The sequence below is a fragment of the Rhinatrema bivittatum genome, chromosome 6 (genome assembly GCF_901001135.1).
Source record: "Rhinatrema bivittatum chromosome 6, aRhiBiv1.1, whole genome shotgun sequence".
NCBI classification, from domain to species: Eukaryota; Metazoa; Chordata; class Amphibia; order Gymnophiona; family Rhinatrematidae; genus Rhinatrema; species Rhinatrema bivittatum.
This window is the reverse complement of record NC_042620.1, coordinates 220,668,347-220,692,767: the sequence shown is the minus strand read 5'-3', so window position 1 is coordinate 220,692,767 and position 24,421 is coordinate 220,668,347. Positions and strand designations below refer to the sequence as shown.

The following is a 24,421-nucleotide window of genomic DNA, read 5'->3' as shown; positions in this document are numbered from 1 at the left end:
ATTTTAGAATCGGTAAAATAACTGCAAATAAGAGAACTACATTTCATTTTGGAGAAAACTAATATTGCAATTTTCAATAAGTGAAATAAAAATAATATTAAGGTTCTTTTACTGGGGCAAATTATTTTGTTTTAGACCAAATTTATTAAAACATGGCAATAACTTCAATCGAGCATGTCTCAATTTTCAATTCAAATGCCCTTAAAAGTGAACTTACGCACACACTCATAATAAACTGCTGCATGCTGATATCAGGTTGCTTTATGCAGGAACAATAATACAAAAAGCAATTTTATATCAACATTTGTTTTTTTTTAGGATGACTTGGTGGTGGCACAATTTTATATTTTATGTTTGTTTTCCTTTTTATAATTCTATGTATTGAGAACTTCCAAGTACATAGAATATAAACAATTTCTTTACACTACACAACATATGAAGGGGGCAATATTCAAAAGCTTTTATACTAGTAAACGTGTGTTTCAAAATTAGACCTTCCTATCCTGGTATGCAAGCTGTGAAAAAGCACACATATTTTTACCCGCATAAAAGAGTAGATAAGGTTAGGTCACCATGCAAATTTTCAGGGCATATATTGCACCTGATTTATTATAGGTGCAAAGTACATGGGTACAAAAGTACCTGTGGTGGGTATGTTGCCTATGTTTTCAAAGGAAATCTCCATAGAGTATGTCCCTTTCACAAATTAAGCTCACAGGCCTGCAGGGTATAAAGTACCTTTACTCCTGGGGGAATTCTGCGTTACTGTGCAGTGCAGAATTTGCATTTTTTGTGCAAAATTTGGAGAAAGGCTCCGCTTGCAGCCCACCAGCCTATCCTATTTGCAGCCGAAGAAAACAGGAGAAGCAAGAAAGCCTATGAGAGAGAGAAGCATGGCACTATGCGTGTGTGTGTGTGTGTTTGTGTGTGTGTGTGCTAGAGAGAGAGGGAGCCTGTGTAAGGGAGTGTATATGTGAGTGAGAAATTAGGAGCCTGTATTTGTGAAAAAGGGATTGGGTGAATCTATATTCATGCGTGAAGGAGGGTGTGTGTTTGTGTGTGAGAAGGGGAGCCTATGTACAGGGTGGGGGGGGGGGTGTATGTGAGAGAAAGAGGTAGCCTCTGTGAGAGTGGGCGAGTGTGTGCCCAAGAAAGAGGGAGGGTGCATATGTGTGAGAGAGAGGGAGCCTGTGTGAGGAGGTGTGTGACTGTGCAAGAGGAAGGCGTTTGTGTGAGGAGGTATATGTGTGTAAGAGCGAGGGAGCCTGTGTGTGTGTGGGACAGAAGGAACCTGTGAGAGGGGCTGCATGAGAGAGAATTCAAACTCTGGGAGTGGAGGGCTGGGGAATGGAGACAGAGTGGAAGGGGTTCAGCCTGGAGAGGAATGGGAGTGATAGTGGAGAGCAGAGGAGTTGGGGCCTGTGAGGGCAAAGTGAAAGGGTCTAGCCAGGGGAATAGGGAGAGAAACAGAAAGAACACTCTTGTAATGTACTTTTGTGGGAATTCTTTTCAAAATATTTAAAGCTCCACATCTTTGAGTAATAACTTTTCTGCATTACATTTTAAATTAATTATTTTGACCAATATAAAGTATACAGAATTTAAAATTTTTTTATGCAGAATTCCCTCAGGAGTATACTTTGAAGGCCTGCAAGCACCACAGGAAGTGTTAGTAGCCTGAGATGGAATAATAGGTGAGAGTGGTCAGTGCAGGTAAGGTGAAAGCCAAAGTCAGTCTCTCGTTCCCTGGGCCATAGATCAATCCAGAAAATCTAGATTGCCTTGTTTTTCTAATCAACACAGAATTTGCTAGGGCTACACAGAAAACCACAACAGAACTGACACTGACTGATTTCATTTCTATAAACAGCATCTAGTCTTTACATCAGACCAGGTGAGGAAAATTCCCTGTCTCTATTCTTGCAGTAACAGAAAATATGCCTGTCTCAAATGGACAAGTTAGACAGTATGCATGACCACAAATAGAAATGGCTTGCAATAAGAGTAAACTGCAAAGAAAAAAAAAAGGACATTTGAGAAAGAAGCCCTGCTTTGAGGTCAAAAGCAAGACAGCTTAGTGTCTGCCGGTATATGGATCTAACTACATATCAACATGAAATTTCATTCCCCAGTCATGGGCATAATCTCTTACCAAACCTGAAGATTATTGTCAATTATAAGAACACTAGTGATGACAATGGACACCTGCCACCGCTATGCCTGATAAGTAAAGAACAAAACGACATTCCAATCATGGTCATAAGTTCCTGTATATATCTGTCAATGATAGCATCAAGAACATTCTGTCACACACACACACACACACACACACACACACACACACACACACAGAAAGAAGCCACAGAATAAAATAGCATCTCTGTTTTCAGAACTCTGGCCAAGAGAAGAGGTCACAAGCATAAGCTTGCTGGGCAGACTGGATGGATCATTTGGTCATATTCTGTCATCATTTTTATGTTTCTATGTTTACTGGGTTACTGTTAAATGCATTTTCTGGAGCAGGATATGCCACAATATCTAGTAAAACAAGGTATCTTCATAATAAATTATGTTCACAATTTATTATTTGTATGCAAATTTCTTCACCTATTACTCCTCCAGACTACTAAAAGAAGTATCAAAATTGCCTTCTGTGCCCATCTTCATTTAATTCTAGTTGATACATTTCATCAGCATCTCAAGTAAGCAAGATTCTTGACAACTTAACACACTGATGGGTCAGGAATGCACTATAGCAATCAAAATAAAATAGGTTGTCTTTGGTCTACTTAAATAAAAATTATTAAATTCTGTAGGCTGTACAGCATAAGCTTAATAGCCAGTGTATGATTATAGGTTCTAAGGATTTCATAATCACATCATTATATACAGAAACATAGGAACACTGAAAATGACAGCAGATAAGGAACACAAGCCCAGACAGTCTGCCCATTCCTGATACAGTACTGTAGAGCCTATCCAATCTCGGGCTTTATCCTCACATCTTTGTATGTAAGAATCCTCTGTGCTTACCCCATACTTTCTTGAATTCTGTTACTGTTTTGGCCTCCACCACCTCCACTGGGAGGCTGTTCCATGCATCCACCACCCTTTCTGTGAAGAAATATTTCCTTATGTTACTGCTGAGTGTACCCCCCTATGAACCGCTTACAATGATCCCTCGTTTTAAAACTCTCCTTCTACTGAAAAATGCTCGCTTTTGTGCATTAATACCTTTGTGGTATCTGAATGTCTACCACATCCCCTCTTTTGTAGAGTATACATATTTAAGTCCTTAAGACTTATTTCATATGGCTTACAGCGCAGACTCTTTTAGGTAGCCTTTTTATGGACTAGTTCTATTCTCTACACATAACCTTTCAGAATTGGACACAATACTCCAGATGGGATCTCACTAATACCCTGCAGAAGTCAGTCACACATCATCCGATGACACTGAGGATGGAAATGCCTTCTCTCTGGTTAGACTTTTGCTCTTCTGAGCAAGTGCAGTGTGTTGCACATGGCCAGGAGCCATGTGAGGTCCCCTCAGTCATATATCATAGCTAATGAAGAGAAGAAAAAATAACTCCGAGGGGAGAAGGGAGGGTATTGTTTGACTAACTTGTCTTGCTATCCACAAAACACACCAGTTTCAAGTAAGCAACTTAATTTTCTCCATGGACAAGCTGGAAAGTCAGTCACACATCTGGGGACTCTCAAGCTGTGAGCTGTCCCTTTAGACTCTGAATTTGATTCCCCAGACATCCCCCTTGAATAATAGGGAAGGAATTATGATTGGACTGATTTTTCTTATTATTTTTTGCAGGACTACCTGACCAAAGCAGCTGTCCTCTCAGAATCTGCCTTAAGGCAACAGTGGGAGATGAAGGTATGTACAGAGCTCCAGGCATATTCTGATAAGGCTGACCCCAAATAAACTGTTGTGGCTACCATAGCTTGCAGAATGAACTTTGATATGTTCCTGTAAAGATTGTTCTGCTTTCTTATATGTGATAGATAATAAACTCATCCAATTCGCTATAGCATGACTGGTAACACCAATCTGTTTGGGTCAAAGGTGACTTTCAAGTTAGGAACTTCACTGCACACAAGTTGATAGCTCAAACGGTGGTCTTGTGAGCTGGGTTAAGACCACATTTAGGTCCCATATTATGCTGGGTACTTTGAATGAGTGTTTAAATGTGAAATAACCATTTCATAAATCCCATGATCATCAAGAGGGATGATACAGGTCTTCCTTATTCAGAGATGTGATAAGCCACCATAGCACTGAAATGGATGTTAATAAAGCTTTTCTTGAGGCCCAAATCTGATAGATGGAGAAGATACTGTAACAGCTTGTGAGCTGGGCAGATGAAAATGAGAGATGTTAGCACTGCTGCACCAACTAGAGAACCCCCTTCATTTATATGCATAGGATCTAGTAGACTGTTTTCAGGATTGTAAGAATACCTGAGCCACTTCCCTCGAGCATCCTAAGGAAGAGATTACCTCCTATACAACATTCACGGTGGAATAAAGGAAAACCCCCTTGTTCTGAAAAATTAGGTCCAGGCAAGAGGCATCTTAACAGAAAGCTGGAGAAAAGGTGGAATATGACTTATCTGGGCCACTTTAGAGCTATCTGGATTAAGGTCCCTCAATCTGCTGAGCTTAACTAGTATTGTCAAAATTAAAACAAACTGGGGAATATGCATAAAGAAGTAGTAACTACACCCCCCCCCCCCCCATGTATTGAGAATTCATCCTCTGCCAGGATGAGCTTAGAGGGTTCACCTTGAATAAAAAAACAAAGCTTTTTGGTCTGGGTTGGAAAGAGGTTTATATTTGGGAAGCCCTAATTTTAAAAGATGAACCTCACCACTTAAGTCTCTCAGAGGCCATTCGTAAGGGTCTAGTACTCTGCTTACTTTGTCCATCAATAAATTGCTCTTGCCTGGAAAATAGGTTGCTTGGAAGTAGGTCTTACTGCCATATTTTGATGTCTTCTTGATACAGGGAATAGAAGCCTATCCTTCCCTGCTTGCTGGATCAGGACAACTTTGTTGGACAAAATGTGGCTTGCTCCAATTTTATGGCTGTCAGCTCTAGAAACCTGCGGAGAGACAACTCTCCTTGGCAGACCACCAACCCTATACTGAATGCCCTTGTGTGTGTGCTCTCCATTTTTAGAGAGATACATCTGATAAGACCACCTGCTAAGGGTGGAGGATGGAAGGCAGGCTGGTCTCCAAGTTGCGCATAGAAAGCCACCAACAGAAAGGTTTCTTCAGCTCAGTGGTTACCAAGAATTTGTGATGCAAGCTCAGTGAATACTGATGCTACTGGAACGAAAGATCACTGTGCCTGTCTCATATCAAATTTTTTTCATCAGCATGGCTGAGACTGTTTGATCAGAGAATGGTATCCTGTACTGTTCTCCCTGTGCAGAAAAACAGCTTGGCCTGAATGATACTGAAAAGAATGCCAGTGAACTCTGTCGAGATGAAAGGAGATTGGCTTTTTGGTAATTGAATATTTATTTAAATATTTATAGCCCATCTATCTACAGTATTAATATGACCCCAAGATCCTCTAGCAATAGTATTACAGAGAATAGGGACTGGGCTGTTAAAATGTTTGTGGTGCCCCTGCTTAGACAATCATCTAAGTAGGAGAAGATGTGAATTCCTGAAAGCCTAAGGTGGACTATCATCACTATGAGGCATCTGGTGAAAACCCTGGGGGCTGAGGACAATCTGAATGGAAGAACTCTGTATTGGAAATGATGGCCCATCACAAACTGGACAAAACATGTATGTTCCTGATGAATTAATACATGGATACAGGCCTCTTGTAGGTGTGCAGAACAGAGCCAGCCCCCTTACTGCAATAAAGGGGGCTGGCTCTGTTCCCCCCGATCCCCACCCGCTCCCTGCAGGCACAGGCTCGACCTCTGCTTCCTTCAACTCCCTTGACCTTGCATCGTCCACCGAAATCGCATCAATTCTCAAAAAGATCAAACCCGCAACTCACCCTTCAGACACTATTCCTACTAAAGCCCTCCTTATGATAACTGACACCATTGCTAAACCTATAGCTGATGTCATCAACTGCTCCCTCACCTCTGGCATCGTACCCGACTCTCTCAAGCATGCAGTGGTTAAACCGCTGCTCAAGAAACCTTCTTTAGACCCTAAGGACCCCGCCAACTTTCGCCCTATCTCCAATCTCCCTTTCATCGCAAAAATCATGGAAAAAGTTGTCAATTCTCAGTTAACAGATCACCTTGAAAACAACAATATACTTCACTCCTCCCAATTCGGCTTCCGCAAATATCTCAATACTGAGACCCTTCTTCTCTCCTTAACTGATTACCTCCTCAGAGGCATGGATCAAGGACATTGTTACATCCTGGCCCTACTGGACATCTCGGCTGCATTTGATACCATAATCCACAATCACCTCCTCTCCCGCCTAACCAACATTGGAATCTCTGGCTCCGCACTTCAGTGGTTCACATCTTATCTCACCAATAGGCAATTTTCAGTCAAGATAGGCAATGCCGAATCCACTTACTATGCTCTCTCCCAAGGAGTCCCCCAAGGCTCCTCACTATCCTCTACTCTATTTAACATCTATCTCACCCCCCTTTGCCAGCTCTTATCAGATCTCGGCCTCAAATTTTATCTTTATGCTGATGACGTGCAAATTGTCATACCCATTCAAGGTTCACTTTCTAATGCCCTTGAATTCTGGGGAAATTGCCTTGCAGCAATCAATACCCTACTCACAAACCTCCACCTGGCTTTAAATACTTCCAAAACAGAACTTCTCCTCATCTCTCAACATCTCCCGATTAAACCCTCTCTTGCCAACGATCCTGCCCACAAAACACTCCACCCAGAGCACTGCGCCAGAAACCTCGGGGTTCAGATTGATCAGCAATTGAACCTAGAAAGACACATCAACACAATTCTTAAAGAGGGTTTCTACAAACTCAACGTTATGAAAAAACTGAAGCCACTTCTTCACGCCAATGACTTCCGTACTGTCATTCAGGCCACACTCACATCCAAAATGGATTACTGCAACTCCTTCCTCCTTGGCCTACCCCACTCCACCACCAAACCCCTCCAAATGCTGAACGCAATAGCCAGAACTATCTCCAATGCACGTAAATACGACCATATCACTCCCATCCTGAAAGACCTTAATTGGCTCCCCATCCCATCCCGTATCCTCTATAAAACCCTTACCACTATCCACAAAGCCATATATACACATAACTCTAATTGGCTAGCGACCCCTTCCGCCTCACATGCCCCTCTCGGCCCACCAGAACTGTCAACAAAGCGACCCTCCTCATTCCCTCCCTAAAAAAGGCACACCTTACATCCACGAGAGATAAGGCCCTCTCCATTGCCGGCCCCATGCATTGGAACTCTTTACCGACCAACCTTAGGCTAGAATCTTGCTCTGCAAAATTCAGATCCCTATTAAAGACTTGGCTTTTCAAACAAGCCTTCTCTCAAAATACTTAATAACCACTGTCTATTCGCCCTTTCGCCCATCACTCCAGGATTCCCCTATCCTGTTCATAGCTTTATTATTATTATTGTCATTATTATCTTTATTATGATTTTATCTCTACTATTATGTTTGCTGTTTCTGCACATGCTCTGCCTTGCATAATCCTAGTTGACTGTTGTGATTGTTTCTGCTTCTTTCTCTGCTTTCTTGGTTTAATGTACCCCCTCCCCTCTCCCTGTTTATTGTAATTTTCCATGCTGCTGTTTTACTGTAAACCGATATGATGTCCCTACTAATATCGGCATTGAAGACTCTTCAAATAAATAAATAAATAAATAAAGGCAGGCAGGATTCTGTCAGTGTGACTTGTTTTGGATTTTTCTCCAAGAATTAATTTGTTCAGCACTCCGAGGTCTTAAATTGGCTTCAGGCCTCATTTCTTTTTGGGGATAAGAAAGTATTTTGAGCAGAACCACCTTTCTCATCTATAGGGACTGGCTCTATTGCCCTTTTCTGGGAGAGAGTTGAGACCGCTTCCATTAAAGTGGCACCCTGACTTCCTACATACATACATGTGTTTCTGAAGTGCAACTTGTAACCCTTCCTAACAAACTGCAGGACCTATATATCTGTGGTGATCCTGGACCAGTATGCAGCAAAGAGAGAGTAAGGCAATTGCCTGCTGGGCCAACAAGTTGTATCTGGATTGGAGGATTGGCTGTATTTCCTGCAATAAAGTAAAAAAGACTTTTTTTGACAGAGAGACTAGATCTGACATTTCAGGCTGTATCTCTGATTTGCCCTACACTGATGATGAAGAGGTGGTCTTCCTTGAGGCAAATATCCCTGGGGATGGTAATTCTGTTGGTAGTGCCTTCTTTTTTCTTAGAAGAAATTTCCCTTCTAAGGACAATTATGAAAACTTGTACTTGTTGGTCAGTGGTCTCCCATTGTTTCCATTAAGGTCTGCAGATTGGAGCATTGATCCTTAATCACATCTATTGTCTCTTTGACGTTAGGTCCAAAGAGGTTTTCTTTGGTGATGGGGAATTTTTAAGATGTTCATGCACATCCTCTCTAGTCTGGAAGCCTATAACCACACCAGCCTGCAAGTGCCAATGGGAAGTACACAGCCTTTCATTGAGGTAATACAGACATTGTATGCTGATCTTATTAAGTGCATGCCGCATTGATTGTCATCTGCAAGAAGAAGTTTAAACTAATAGCATATAGGATGAGTGCAGCATGCACCTAATAGGATCAGCATACAATGTCTTTGAGATTCAAGGTTTTCACCTCTTCCAGTTTTGCTTTTGGGATTGAATTTAAGAAGCATTGCAGCTTCTCTAAAATTGAATGCACATAATGATCCCTAACTAGCTGATAGGTGGATAGGTGACTAAACACAGAAACATAGAAATGATGGGAGAAAAGGACCAATGGTCCAACCAGTCTGCCCAGCAAGCTTTCCAAGGTAGTACCTGCCACACCGTGCAGTTTTGCTTGATGTGCTTTGCTTATGGACCTGGCTGCAAAAGCAGTCCTGTTTTTTCCCTTAATGTCAGCACATCAGTACCCATGACTAAAAAGTCATGGCTTGTGTTGGTTGTCTTTGAATCCAAATTCCTCTTTCCTTTCACCCCCACCCCCCTCCTTCGAAGCAGAGATCAATGTTGCAGTTGCATCAAAAGCATCAAGTCTTATTGGTTAAGGGTAGTAATCCCATGCCTTCTGTGAAAGAAAACCTAATTAGCATAGAGTTAAGGAAGCATTTACTTGTTACAAGATCTAAGGTCTTCTGATCCCTGCCTGTAGGAACTGAAGCATTAGATGTATGTCTTATTCTTTCTTAGCACTGCCTTCACCACCAAAGACTGATAAGTAAGTTTTGGTTTATTGAAACCAGTGGCTGGATATATTTTGTATTTCACCATCCATTTCCTTCCCAACTGGTTGTGTAGCAGGGTCATCTACAGAACTTTTAGAATTTGAGGTATCAGAATGGCTGCTGTCTGCTTAGGAACATTTATATGTATCAGGTACTCCAAAACAGGGGCCTCAGGTTCCTCTTGTACATCAGGAGATATTGAGGATGACATTTAATTTTTATTTATTTTTTTTTTTTAAATAAAAGTAGAGAATGAGAGGTCTTCTGGTAGTGAAGTATTTTTCATCTGTTGAGGAGATGGATTTGAGGACAAGTCTAGGGCATTCACGAAGTCAGGATCTAAAATGGTTCACTCTTCCTGCATCCATGTTTCAAGACTATTCAGACTCTTATAACATTGGTATGGGAGTGATGATAGATCTGCCTGATCCATGATATAAGAGTTATTCCTCTGAGGTATGGAATCTATATAATGGGAAGACAGCAAAGGAAGCTAGAATATCTGGGTTTCACTGGATTCTAGGACAGTGTTTCCCAACCAGTATGCCATGACCACTGCTGCGCCTTCAAACCTGATCAGGTATGCCACAGAAAAGTCACCATTGCTTGATGCTCAGATCCACGCTAGCACCTGAGCTCTGCTTTTAGCACCATGCAGCAACAAGGAGCTCCTTTCTGAGAACACGTGTAATCTTGCATGCTTCTTCTTACTAGCTACAACATGAACCCTGTAGTATGGCAATGAATGAACAGCATGCAGGGAATAGTGTATAAAACATTGCACAGAGTACTTCAACTTCTCCATTATTAGCCTCCTCCTTTGAATCCTTCCAGCCTCTGTCCTATCCCCAGGCTAACTGAGATGGGGAGAACATGCAGTGGGCACGACTTACTCTGAGTATTAGGAGTAGCAACAATGAATGAGCTTTGGAAGCCACATGCTCCAGCCAAGATAAATTACTTAGCTAGCTGCCTGCACCACACCAAATTCTCCCTTATCTGGCACTTGTACACAGAGGGAGCTAGTCCACTGTGATGCGGTTTGTGTGTGTCTCTACCCCCTCTTTTCCTTAAAATTTAGAAGAGACTGGTGGGGCGTTCAGTATTTCTCTAGCTCTTCTTTAGGCCATAGGAGTCCTCTCCATGTCCACATGGCCTGCTCCATGGAGGCTGGGGTACCACACAAGATTTTTGTTAGTGTAAATGTGCCTTGGGCTTGAAAAGATTGGGAAAAAAGTTCTATAAATAGCTTTGGTAGCCTGAATTCATGGTACAGGCTGAAAGGTAGGTGATTGTTGTGCCAGGATACTCTGGATCAATTTAGTAAGATCTTGTTTCTTAAGTAATAAATGTTGAATTTGCAGGTTTTCATGTGGTGGTAGACCTCTGCAGGTGGAAAGACCTCCTCTTGCTCTATTAAGGACGATGCGAGTTCAGAGGTCACAGGGGATGGGTTTGGCAGACTTCTGAGGGCAGGAGGAACAATTCTCAATTTGGTGTTCCAGTCCTAAATAACAAATTTTATGTCTATCAATTAGAGTCATTTCCATATCACATTCTGCATACCATTTAAGCACTGAGGAGGTTTTCTCTGCCCTGGGAAAGATAATTTCAGCTAATTTAAAAAGTAGCAATTTTTTTTTTATAGTGGACACCAAGCTGCCAGAAAGAATTGCAAAACCAAAAAAAAAATACATATTTTAATTTTAACTGTTTCTTAAAGGAACCTCACAAAGTTACTTGGCACCATGGTGACATTTCCTGTCGGCTCGGTGGAAAGAAACAGACTTCACACAACCACTGGGTGTATACAGCACTCCTCACATATTCATAAGTCTTACTTCAGAACTACGGCACTTTTGTCCTCAGTGCTGTCAGATTATGTCAACTGAAATGTGTGACTGACTTTCCTGCTTGCCCATGGAGAAAGAGCCATGATCATCTCCTTCTGGTAATAACTTCTCCTATGCACCCTTGTAGTCTTCTTGGTCTAGTCACTGCGCTTTTTTTTTTTGCAGTGTTTTGCTACCTTGAGGTCATCATGTATGATCATACAATGATCTCTTTCCTATGTATTGTACATTAGTACCTCATACCCCCCATCAAATACTGATCTTTAAGAGTTTTGCACCACAAATACATGACATTTTTCACTCTGAATTTTAACGGCCAAGTCCTTGACTGTTTCTCAAGCCTTCTTAGACCTCAATTTTCAACTCTCCCTCTAGAGCAGCGGTTCTCAACTGGCGTGTCGTGACACATCAGTGTGTTACCAAGCACACAAACGTGTGTCGCCACACTTCCCGGTCCCTCACTAACCTAGCTGCTCCCCCTGCTCCAGCAAAATAGGAACTCCTCCTCCGCCCGGGCTTAAAATGCTGTTAGCCTGGGCACAATTCGACAGAAGAGCTGGAGTCAGGGGCACCAGCATGGTCTCTTCTTCCCGCCCAGAAGAGGAAGTGATATGCAGCGGCCGGCCGCATGCATGGGAAGAAGAGATCATGCTAGCGCGTGGGGCATCGGCCTGAAGAAGAGAGGCATGGCCTGAAGAAGAGCAGCGCAGTGTGGAGCAAAAGAGGAGCAACATCAGCCCCTGTGGCCAATGGGACTCCTTTCTTGAGGCCACGAGGGCTGGAAGTGGAGGAGGCTGCTGCTGTCGCTAAGGCAGGCAATGGAATAGGCTAATGCTGTCGCTAGTTCGGTGGGGGGAGAGAGAATGCGAGTAAGCAAGCATATGTGTTTGAGATCCTGTGTGTGTGAGAGAGACAGATTGTATGTGAGTGATTTGAGAATCTGTATGTGTAAGTGTGTGATTGAAAACCTGTTTGAGTGAAAGAGAGTGTGTGTGTGATTGAGATCCTTTGTGTGTGAGAGAGATAGAATGAATGTAAGTGTATGATTGAGTACCTGTATGTATAAGTGAGAGAGATTGTGTGTATGTGTGATTAAAAGCCTATGTGTTTAAGTAAGAGAGAGAGTTTGTGTGTGTGTGATTGAGAGTCAATGAAGGTGAGAGAGCATGTGAGTATGCAATTGAAAGCCTGTGTGTGAAAGACAGCATGTGTGTAAGTGTGTGATCGAAAGCCTGTGTGTGTGCGCAAGTGTGAAAAGGCAGACAGCATGTGTGTAAACGTGTGATTAGGAGCCTATATAAGTGAGAGAGAAAAAGCATGTGTATATGTGCATGATTGAGAGTCTATCGGGCCAATACAGTAAATCCCGCGGGAGAGCCGGCGCTCCGAGGCGAGCGCTCGCTCTCCCAGCTCGCGCCCAGGTCACTCTCCTGGGCGCGCGATCAAGTATTTAAATGAGGGCCGGCGGTAAAAAGAGGCGCTAAGGACACTAGTGCATCCTAGTGCCTCCTTTTTGATAGGAGCAGCGGCTGTCAGTGGGTTTGACAGCTAACGCTCAATATTTCCGGCGTCAGTTCTCGAGCCCACTGACAGCCACGGGTTCGGAAAACGGACGCCGGCATACTTGAGCGTCTGTCTTCTGACCCGCGGGCACATTTTATTTTTATTTTGGGGGCCTCTGACTTAATATCGCTACAATATTAAGTCGGAGGGTGTACAGAAAAGCAGGTTTCCCGGTGCCGGCAGAAATTAACGCCTGCCTTTGGGCTTTCAATTGCATTCTGTATCGCGCGGGAATAACTAATAGGGCCATAGAAACATAGAAATAATGGCAGAAGATGACCAAACAGCCCATCCAGTCTGCCCAGCAAGCTTCGCACTTTTTTTCCTCTCTCATACTTATCTGTTTCTCTTGGCTCTTAGTAACCTTTTGGTTCTATTTCCCTTCCACCCACCACCATTAATGTAGAGAGCAGTGTTGGAACTGCAACTAAGTGAAATATCTAGCTTAATGAGTTAGGGGTAGTAACCGCCGCAATAAGCAAGCTACACCCATGCTTATTTGTTTACCCAGACTATGTAATTCAGTCCTTGTTGGTTGTTGTCTGTATATAGATCCACCATTGAAGCAGAGAGCTATGCTGGATATGTCTTCCTCCCCTGCCGTTGAAGCAAAGAGCTATGCTAGATATGTCTTCCTCCCCTGCCGTTGAAGCAGAGAGCTATGCTGGATATGCATTGAAAGTGAAGTATCAGGCTTATTGTATAAGGGGTAAAAATAGCGTGTCGAAAATGCACGGCCAAACGTGGGCTAACAGTGCACTTCACCGGAGCACACTGTACTGTACTGGCCTGTATGTAAGTGAGAGAGAGAGAGCATATTTATATATGTGACAGAGCCAGTGTGAGAGAGAGAGCGTGTATATGACACAGAGAGGAGAAAGTTGCAAGCAAACCATCCCTCCCCTCCTGTGAATTCAAAACAATCTCAGGGCACCTGGATATCAAAAGTTCCCAGGTATGCAAAGCATTTTTTTATCCTTATTTTTCTTTGTTGGGGCTTTGTGTCTACTATTTTGAAATATTTTATTGGTTTCAAGAAATTTTTGATATGAGAGTTTAATTATTGGATATTCCATTCAGCTATTTTGAAATCTGCTCTTTTTCGGGTCGATACAGTAAGGTGCAGTAGAAAGAGGTGCGTTAGTGCCGGGCGCACCCGCGTTTGCCGCATGCACACTATGGATCACATACCGCTCGATACTGTATTTAAATGGCATGCAAATGCAAGCCGCATCCAACGCGCGTCCATGAAGCGCAATCCATTTTACTGTATAGGCGCTATACAGCGCCTATACAGTATCCTGGGTGCCCTCGTACCTGTCACTTCAAATGACATTTGAAATGACAGGTACCAGGAAGTGGATACAGGAGAAGGGCTGACTGACCCCCTAACTCCCCCCAAACTTTCCGCCAGCCCCCGCTCACCTGCCCTGACCGCGTCCATCTCCCGTGCTGACAGCTCCGGAGCAGCCCCAGCCAGCCCCGCTTCACTGTCTGACCCCCTAACTCCCTGGGACAAGACCGAAGTGAATCGGGCAAACTTTCCGCCAGCCCCCGCTCACGTGCCCTGGCCGCGTCCATCTCCCGCGCTGACAGCTCCGGAGCAGCCCCAGTCCTCTCTCCCCTCCTCCCGGGGACAGCCGGCGGCGAGAGCAGGCGCTCCCCATGGCTCCCTATTCTCTAAAAGGTAATGAGTGCACGCCGTGACCTTGGATGTCGCACGCCGTGACCTGAGCACCGAGGTCCGGAGATGGACGCGGCCAGGGCAGGTGAGCGGGGGCTGGCGGAAAGTTTGCCCGATTCACTTTGGTCTTGTCCTGGGGTGTGAGGGGGTCAGGCAATGAAGCGGGGCTGGCTGGGGCTGCTCCATGGCCCGTGAAATTTCGTCTCCGCTTGCCTGACGCTCCACACTAACGCAGGGGTAGGGGTAGGCGGTAAATTAGCAGGTTAAACGCGCGGCAAAACTGCAGGTTTAAAAAGCGATAATCGGGGCGCGTGTTACTGTATGGGAGGGAATAGCTAATCCGATCGTTTACATCTCATATGCATGCCGCGGGCGGAAAGGGTTACCTGTTGATTTAAAGAGGCGGTAAGGATGGGTTAAAAGGGATAGTGAATCGCAGGTTGGACTAACACGGCCAAATTGTGAGTAGAAAGCAGGTTAGAAGCAGGGTAACCGCGGTCGCACTTTACTGTATTGACCTGTTCGTTAGTATGGTTTTACTGTTATTAATTTTATATTTCTTGATTTGTTTTGAGGACTAGTGAAGTTTCTCTTTTTCCTTTGTTACACTGCATTTAGTCTCTCTGGCTTGTTGCAGTTTCCAGTTCAGTTTTTGTCTGCATGTTTCTAGTTATGCTTTATGGTCTCTTTATTCTTTGTTAGGTGAAGGCCTGCACATGTGATTGAGGTGAGGTATTCTGCTGGCATGTAGTTTCTGTGTGGGGCTCTATAGCAGCCTGGCTTGGTCTGTTTTATAGGAAGTGTATTGGTGTCTTAAGGCCTGGTGTAATATTTTCAGTGTTGCCTTTTCTTAGGCAAGGTGGTTACTGTTTGAGTACTGGAAATTGGTGTTTTGGTATGGGATGTTTACTATTTATGCAATTTCTGGTCAGACAGAGATCTTATCTTTCCCTTGTGTCATTCTTAACAATAAAAATAATACTGGACCTTTATTTTTTTATTTCCGCCGTGAATTATAATGCACAGTGTGTCACACATGTGAGCATGGTCTGTTAGGTGTGTCACGATGGGAAAAAGGTTGAGAACCACTGCTCTAGTGTCCATCCTATTGCAGACCTTTGTATCATCTTCAAAAAGACAAACCTTTTCTACAACCAGTTTAAAATATCACTTACAAAATTAAACATAATTGGACCCAGGACAATCCTTGAAGCACTCTACTGACAACCCCTTTTTCCTTGGAATGAACGCCATTTACCACTAGTCACTCTCTCAACAATTTTCTAACCCAATCTGAGAAACTGTTTACAAGATGCTTTTTACACCATGGAACATACACAGTGTATCCTGGTGTAGGAATTTAAAAAATTGTTTCCCCACATTCCTGCAATACTAGGGCATACCTGTTTGCCATTGCCTGGTTTCTCCCCGCCTCTTCTTCCTGGCTTTTTGCTTAAGTGCTTTATTTGTGGCAATGCTGTCACAAATTTGCAAGTACTGCGTGGCTGTACCATTTTTGTTTTCTAACTTTGACTCCAAGTTATTTCCTTAAAAACAAAAGACAAACTATGAAACCAAAGATAAAAAGGAAATTAAGGCAGAACTCTCACCGTATCAATGATATTGAAAGACAGATAAATAGTGAAATTTTCAAACAATTGAAAAAAAATAAATTTTAACTAATTTCATCAGTTATGTGGTAGCTTTGTTTTATTTTTTGTGAGGGGGGAAGGAGGAGGGATGGGGCAGACTAAAGTTTAATTATCAAGGTTTACTAGTAAGTATGACCTTTATTCTGAAAAATTCAGGAAGTGTGAAAAATGATGAGCAAGAAATACATTTTACAGTACAAATAAACATCCTACACCACAGATCTTCTTGAGTGATATTCATTTGATTCTTAAGTCTACAACTATCAATCTCAATATTCAAAATCATAAGTGTCTAAAAATGCCACTTACATGTAAGAAATGCTCCTCTGAAGACAGCACATCACCAGTCACAAAAGTGGGTCAAGTTAGTGCACATAACACCTCACAAAACAAGTTTTCCAGACCTTTCTATTCTATTATTTATATCTCATCTTTCTCCCAAAGGACTCAATTTGAAAATAGATTTCAAAATATAAAATATATGTCTAATAAAGACTAAGTTTTTGTTGTACATGGCAGGGGACATCTCAAGTGCAATTGCTCTCACTTCCCATAGCCAGTTTACATGAGGGAGAGAACTTCAGGGGAAGGAAGGTTTGTGTGACTGGTAAATTGCAGTCTACAAAGAATACCTATTACAGATAAGCAATGCTGCCTTCTATTAAAAAATTAAAGAGTAGATTCACCATCTCACACAAGTGGGACTCACTAGTAGCTAAGAGTTTTCTTCAATACAAAATGGAAGAATATGACAACAGTTGGCATAAACTTAAAAATTAAAATAAAAAAAAATGCCTGGGTTTTCAACAGACAAGAAATATGTTTTTCCTGGAGAAACCCCTCTTTCCTATTATTTTTTTGGTAAAGAATGTTGATAACTGAAGACTACTTGAAACCACAGAAATACGCCCTCGAAAAAAGTGAGTTAAACTCTGTCCCTTGAAAAGGCCATGGAGGACAGAAGGTCCAAACCTATCATCCCAACAGGAGATTGCAATCCAAACAATAATGAGATGTGAATATATGAGCTGAATTCCAGGTCACAGCCTTGGAAATCTCATAAGGTACTTGAGCTCACAAAAGTGACTCCAATACCTAAATGATGACATGTGTTGATTCATTTACCCCTGACTGAGACATGTTTTTGACCAGCCAATCATTTATGTAGAGAAATACATCAAAACCTTTCCCCTCCTCCCCACCAGTATATGTAAACAAGCTGCTACAAAAACTAGGCAATTGATGAAAACGTATAGAACCAATGTAATACCAAAAGTGCAGCAGTTGCAGTACATTTAACATAAATTTGAGACACTTACCTGTGACCTGGCTGTACCTCCATGTTAATGAAGGCTATCTTGAGATCCAGTGAACATAGCCTGTTCCCTCTCACATAGACTAACAGTGCCCAGAGAATTCATCTTGAACTTTTCACTTTTTAGAAATCCATTCAATGCTCTTAGCTCTAGGAGGGGGTCTGAATGTTCCAGTATTTACAATTGTAACTTGCCATCCAAATAAAATAGTAGACTTCTTGGGCACTATGAATTTGAAGCTGGCCTTCAAAACAACACTTTATACAACAGAAACAGCTTGATTCTTCATTCGGGAATGTTCAGACCAGCTCAATTACTGTGACTAGATACACTTGGGCTGCAGGACATATCTTTCTTCAATGTCAGTATGACCATTTAACCCTTCTTCTCAAGCTACTACATTAGCTTCCTTGGCTTTCACATACAGTTCAAGCTTCTCTTACTTGCCTATAAATCTATTCACTCTACATCTTCATTACCTATCTTCTCTCTCTCTATATATACCGTATATACTCCTTTTTGCCATTCACTGGGCAAATTGCTCCTAATCTGTGTCCTTCTCCTCCACTGCCAACTCCAGATTCTGATTCTGCCCATTCTACCTTGCTGTACTGTATGCCTGGAAGAGATTTCCTGAGTTGGTATGTAATGCTCCCTCTGACTGTAATCAAATTCAGTTTAAAAACCCACCTTTTTGGAACTGCTTTTAAATCCTAAGCCAGGGGTTTCCAAATCTGTCCTGGGGGACCCCCAGCCAGTCAAGTTTTCAGGATATCCATAATGAATATGTACGAGATAAAATTTGCATTATATGGAAGCAGTGCATGCAAATTTATTTCATGCACATTCATTGTGGATATCCTGAAAATCTGTCTGGCTGGGGATCTTCCAGGACAGGTTTGGGAACCACTGTCCTAAGCACTTCTCTATTTAAAATTTTTATATGCTGTCATATTATCACAGTTCTGAGCAGTTCACAAATTAAAACATACATAAAAATCTGTAACATAAAATGATAAGACTAAAAACATAAAATACAAAAGAATAAATATACTTCTCACAGACTCCTGTTTGTAATGTATATTTGTCTTGCCTAGATTGTAAGTCCCATGGAGCAGGGACTGTTCCTCTTACATGTGTCTATACAGAGCTACATATGTCTAGTAGTGCTTTAAGAATGATAAAAAAAAAGTATTATATATTACTTTTTATAGGCCTTGTCAAGGCAATTTTTTGAACTGGGGCTATCTTGGATTATTATGACAAAAGGTGTGAAGTTTTATGCAATCAAGACTTATTTTTACAGTAATTACCTTTTAAAAATTTTTTTATATTTTTTCTTGCATGATGAAAGTATAGAGTATGTTATGTGAAAAACTATTTTAATGCATTCTGACTTGTAATTTTTAGACAGCAGAATGTGAAGACTATTATAAGGCACTGTAACAATAAGAAATCATATGGAGAGAGCTCATTTTCAGGCGGAGCGCACTGTTAGCCGGCATTTGGACGCACATTTGACGCGCTAGCTTTACCCCTTATTCAGTAAGGGGTAATAACGCGTCCAAAATGCATGTCCAACCCCCCCGAACCTAATAGCGCCCGCAACATGCAAATGCATGTTGATGGCCCTATTAGGTATTCCCGCGCGATTCAGCAAGTAAAATGTGCAGCCAAGACACACATTTTACTTTCAGAAATTATCGCCTACCCAAAGGTAGGCGCTAATTTCACCGGGCACTGGGAAAGTGCACAGAAAAGCAGTAAAAACTGCTTTTCTGTGCACCATCCGACTTAATATCATGGCGATATTAAGTCGGAGGTCCTGAAAGTTTAAAAAAAATAAAAAATAAAAAATTTGAATTCGTGAAAACCGGATGCTCAATTTTGCCAGCGTCCGGTTTCCGAACCCATGGCTGTCAGTGGGCTCGAGAGCCGACGCCGGCAAAATTGAGCTTCAGCTGTCAAACCTGCTGACAGCCGCCGCTCCTGTCCGAGAAGAGGCACTAGGGATGCGCTAGTGTCCCTAGCGCCTTTTTTTTTTACCGCCGGGCCTAATTTAAATAAATGTATTTACTGAATCGCGCGCACAGGAGAGTGGCCTGTGCACGCGCCGGGAGAGTGGGCGCTCTCCCGCGTTTTTTACTGTATCGGCCCGTTTGTAACTTAAACTGAAACCCCTTGTTTGACTGGGTTGAAGGAGATGAATAGTTGAGATAATTTCCTGTAGGACTTTGTTCTTTCCAAACAGAATAATAAATATCTCCTATGGACCAAGGTATGAAGAGCCTTTTCATCTTTATTGGTCTGTTGACTCAGAAAACATGATGGTAGTACAATGGACTGATTCAAGTGAAACTGAAAGACCATTTTTTGTAGACATTGCAGAAGAGTTTTCAAAACTATTTTGATATTGAAAATTCAGATATACGGAGAGTATGAAACTAGTGCTAGCAACTCCAAGAGAGATATTTTACCTCTGCTGTGGCTAGAGACTCAAAAGTTGATTTCATGAGCTGAGCAAAAACTATACTTAGATCCCATGGAGTAGGAGGATCTCTAGTTAGAAGAGGACAAAGATGATTTAGGTCTTTCATGAACCTGGCAAATGTAGGTTGCTGAGAAATAGAGATTCCTCCTGAAGTTTGGTGGTATGCTCCTATAGCACTCAGGTGAACTAAGGGGCAGATCTTAAAACCTGTGGGGCGAATTTTAAAAGGCCCGCGCGCGCCGGCGCGCCTATTTTGCATAGGCCGCCGGCGCGCGTAAAGCCCCGGGACGTGCGTAAGTCCCGGGGCTTTCGAAAAGGGGTGTGAGGGGGCGTGTCCGGGGGCGTTCCCGAAATGACGTGGCGTTTCGAGGGCGGGCCCGGGGCCGTGGCGCCGGCCCGGGGGCATGGTCGAGGCCTCCGGACCAGCCCCCAGGACTGGAGGACGGAGCGGGGCTGCCGGCCGACGCGCGCAAAGTTACGCCTGCTTTCAGCAGGCGAAACTTTGCCGACAAAGGTAGGGGGGGGGGTTAGGTAGGGGAAGGGAGGGCGAAGGAAAGTTCCCTCCGAGGCCACTCCGAAATCGGAGCGGCCTCGGAGGGAACAGGCAGCTCGTGCTGGGCTCGGCGCGCGCAGGTTGCACAAATGTGCACCCCCTTGCGTGCGCCGACTCTGGATTTTATAAGATACGCGCGTATCTTATAAAATCCAGCGTACTTTTGTTCGCGCCTGGTGCGCCATCCCCTGGCGCGCCATCCCCCGCCACAGGCCACTGTGCCTGAGGACTCGGCCCCACCCCGGACTGCCGCCACACCCCCGGCCCACCCCTTTTTCGAAGCCCCAGGACATATGAGCGTCCCGGGGCTTGCGTGCGCCGCCGAGCCTATGCAAAATAGGCTCGGCGCACGCAGGGGTAGGTTTTCGGGGGTTACGCGCATAACCCTTTGAAAATCTACCCCTAAGGGAACTAGTTTTCAATCCTGATTCAGCAAGACTTAAAAGGTATTGAAGCAGGAAAGGGGAATAAGAAACTTAAAGCGATACTAATTTTAGAAGTGTATACCAGAGAGAAAATCTTTTCCATTTAAAGATCTTCTCATGGATTATTCTTTGGAAGCTAGAATAATCTCACTTATTTCTATGGGAAAATACAAAGAAGAGATTAGTTCACTTTCAATTTCCTGGCCATCAAGAGCCAAGGAGTGAAGATTCAGATGGAGAAGATTCCCATTTTCTTGGGTGATCAGGATTGGGAACATATCCAAACTTGTTGATTGTTGAAATGCTAGGCATTGAAGCCACAGAAACCAAACCTCACTTGGCTAAAAAGGAGTTATCAAAATCATTAGGCCCTTTTCTCTTCTTAGTTTTTGAATTGTATTGGCTATAAGAGGATTTGGAGGAAACGAATAGAGAAGCCCCTGAAACCATGGGATTCAAAAAGACATCAGTCACTAGACTCTTCCTTGCTGGTCTTTTAAAACAGCAGATGGGAGCCTTATTGTTAAATAGGGATGTAAAGAGATTCGTGTGCGGAATTCCCCAAAGATGAAAGTTGTTTGTAGTTGGTAACTTAACTTTTTATTAAATATATGTTTTGAGAAACTGCCCATTTCCATATCTTGTGGTCTCTGACTCAGGTTGAAAGAGCCTATTCCTCCTTGTTTGTTGACATAGTCCATCGCTACCTGGATATCTATTTGTTTTAATTAAGACCGCCCTTCCTTTTAGCTAGGGACTGAATACGTCTATACTGAAGATTGTTCTGAGCTCCAATTTATATTCTGCTTTTCACACTTTTTTCAGTGCTTCAAAGTGGATTACATTCAGGTACTGTAGGTATTTCCCTATCCCCAGAGGGCTTACAATCTAAAGGGGTGGATTTATCAAAATGCGGTAAGTACCGCATGTGATAGCAAAAGGGGCGTGTTTTATGCTAATATAGCATTTATCGCAATTTGCGCTAATTACCTGTGCGAAGAGCTAAGTTAGTGCAAATTGCGATACCATTTCAGATTCTGCGATAAGTGCCAGACCTGTTGTATTTCCTGCATTCAACCACTGGGGGCCATTTTTCATGATCCCAGACACGATCACGATCAGGATGTCTCTCTCTCTCTCTCTCTCTCTCTCTCTCAATTCAGCTGAAATCGGACTTACGGGAGACATAGCAAATGGCGATGAAACCTTACCGCACGGTCATGGCAGCTATCGCACAGCCTAACGCATTTGAAAGAGGTGTAGTTAAAATTGGCGTTACGGCTGTGCGATAGCTCTTCGGACACAGGCTAACCCAGCCCACTCTCCGCCCCTAACTCCTCCTATTTTCGGAATTTGCATCGCACCATACGATATGGTGCGATCGCATGCGGTAAACACGTTTTCGCATGCGATAAGCCCTTAACGCATGCGAAAACGCCTTACCGCATTTTGAAAAATGACCCCCTAAGTTTGTACCTGAGACAGTGGAGGGTAAAGTGACTTGCTCAAGGTCACAAGGAGCGACAGCAGGACTCAAACCCTGGTCTCCTGGTTTGTAACCCACTGTTCTAACCACTAGGCTCCAATTGGTTTATTTGGAGCAATTTTTCCTGCAGAGACTAGGTTCCTTGAGAACGAAGGTTGTTTAAATTGGCTCCCCATCCTTAACTGAAAGCATCTGTGGTTATTGTTATCTGAAACTGAGGTTGCTGAAAGGATTGACTACTCAGTAGATATGAAGGATTCAGCCACCAATTTAGAAACTGGATGAGAGAGTTGGAGATATGAACTTTGTGTAAATAATGTTACAGGTGCTGGCTCCACTGCAGCATCAAGTGCCATTGAGCTCGTCTCATGTGGAAATGTGCAAATGGTTTAACATAAACCGTTGCTGTCATATGGCCTAGCATTTTCATGAAGAAGTGGGCCAAAACTTTCCTTTGCTTGGACAGAGTTTGTATTATTTTGATTAAATTGGGGGGGTCGACTCCTGACCTCCCCAAGCCTTGCCAAAAATCCCTGCTGGTCCAGCGGGGGTCCTGGAGCCATTTCCTGCACTCGGGCCGTCGGCTGTCAGTATTCAAAATGGCGCCAATAGCCTTTGCCCTTACTATGTCACAGGGACTACCAGTGCCATTGGTCGGCCCCTGTCACATGGTAGGAGCACAAGATGGCGCCTGCTGTCCATTGCTCCTACCACGTGACAGGGGCTGACCAATGGCACCAGTAGCCCCTGTGACATAGTAAGGGCAAAGGCTATCGGTGCCATTTTGAATACCAGCAGCTGACGGTCCGAGTGCAGGAGATCTCTCCAGGACCCCCACTGGACCACCAGGGACTTTTGGCAAGTCTTGGGGGAGTCAGGAGGGTGGGGGGGGGGTTGTAGTTAATTAAATTTAAAGGGTTGGGATGGGGGTTTTTTTGGGAAACGAATACATATGTAACTAATGAACGGATCGGGGTCCCCCGAGAATGGATGCAATGGATTTGGGTCCCGACAAATACGAATATCGAATGGGACCAATACGTCCCTGCTGCACATCCCTAGCATTCAAGCAGTAAACAAAATAAAACATTCTTAATCGCATGAAATCATATAGTAACGTCAGAATATCATAAAACAAATCATGTAGCATCCACATAAAACAAACCCCAAAATGACAGACAAATAAACCATCCAAGCGATTAACAAAATAGGAACATAAGACTAGCCATGCTAGGTCAGCATCCTATCTCTGACAGTGGCCAATCGAGGTTGCAAGTATCTGGCAAATCCCATAAAGTAGTCTAATTCCTCTCACTCACTCACAGAGAGAGCAATAGCTATCTTTAGTCTATCTAGCTAATAATGTATTATGGACTTTTCCTCTAGGAACTGGTCCAAATATCTTTTTTTTTTTTTTTTTTTAAATATAAAGTTTTATTGACAGCAAAATAGAACAATACAACATGAGAGTAACCAGACAGTCAATAAGCATTTCAAATTATATAACCCCCAAAATTCCACTCCAAATATCTTTTAAACTCCACTATGTTAGTTGCCATGATCATGTCTTCTGGCAACAGATTCCACGACTTGACAGTGCAATAAGTGAAAAAGTACTTTCTACAATCTGTTTTGAATCTGCAGGTTGTTAGTTTCATAGAGTGCCTCCTAGTTTTAGTATTATTTGAAAGGGCAAACAACTCATGTATTTACATGTTCAATCCTACTTAAGAGCTCTAGCCTGTGTAGCTCTCATAGGAGAGATGTTCTATCCCCTTTATCATTGTTTAGCCCTCCTCTGCACCTCTAACTACACTATGTCTTTCTTGAAATGGGGAGACTAGAACTGCACACAGTACTCAAGGTGCGGTTGGATCATGGCTCGATATAGGAGCAATATGATATTTTCCATTTCTTTTCAGATCACTCCTAATATTCTATTTGTTTTTTTGACCATCACCACACACTGAGAAG

The 24,421-nt window shown here is 43.0% G+C and overlaps 1 protein-coding gene across 7 annotated transcripts in view; it reads right to left on the bottom strand.

Moving 5' to 3' along the window:
* ZNF711 (zinc finger protein 711) overlaps positions 1-24,421 on the bottom strand; it is a 195,727-nt gene that overhangs the window by 7,852 nt on the left and 163,454 nt on the right. For 3 of the 7 annotated variants that reach the window (XM_029606581.1, XM_029606579.1, XM_029606582.1), the window contains exons 9-10: positions 15,928-16,071; positions 3,034-3,114 (exon numbers count right to left, since the gene is read on the bottom strand). The exons of 1 other annotated variant lie outside the window; for it this stretch is intronic. In XM_029606581.1, coding sequence (XP_029462441.1) covers positions 3,034-3,114; positions 15,928-16,071 — 225 coding nt within the window. Of the gene's footprint in view, positions 1-2,152; positions 2,221-3,033; positions 3,115-15,927; positions 16,072-24,421 lie in introns of all 7 variants that reach the window. 3 more of the 7 variants (XR_003857461.1, XM_029606583.1, XM_029606585.1) reach the window with 2 other exon arrangements.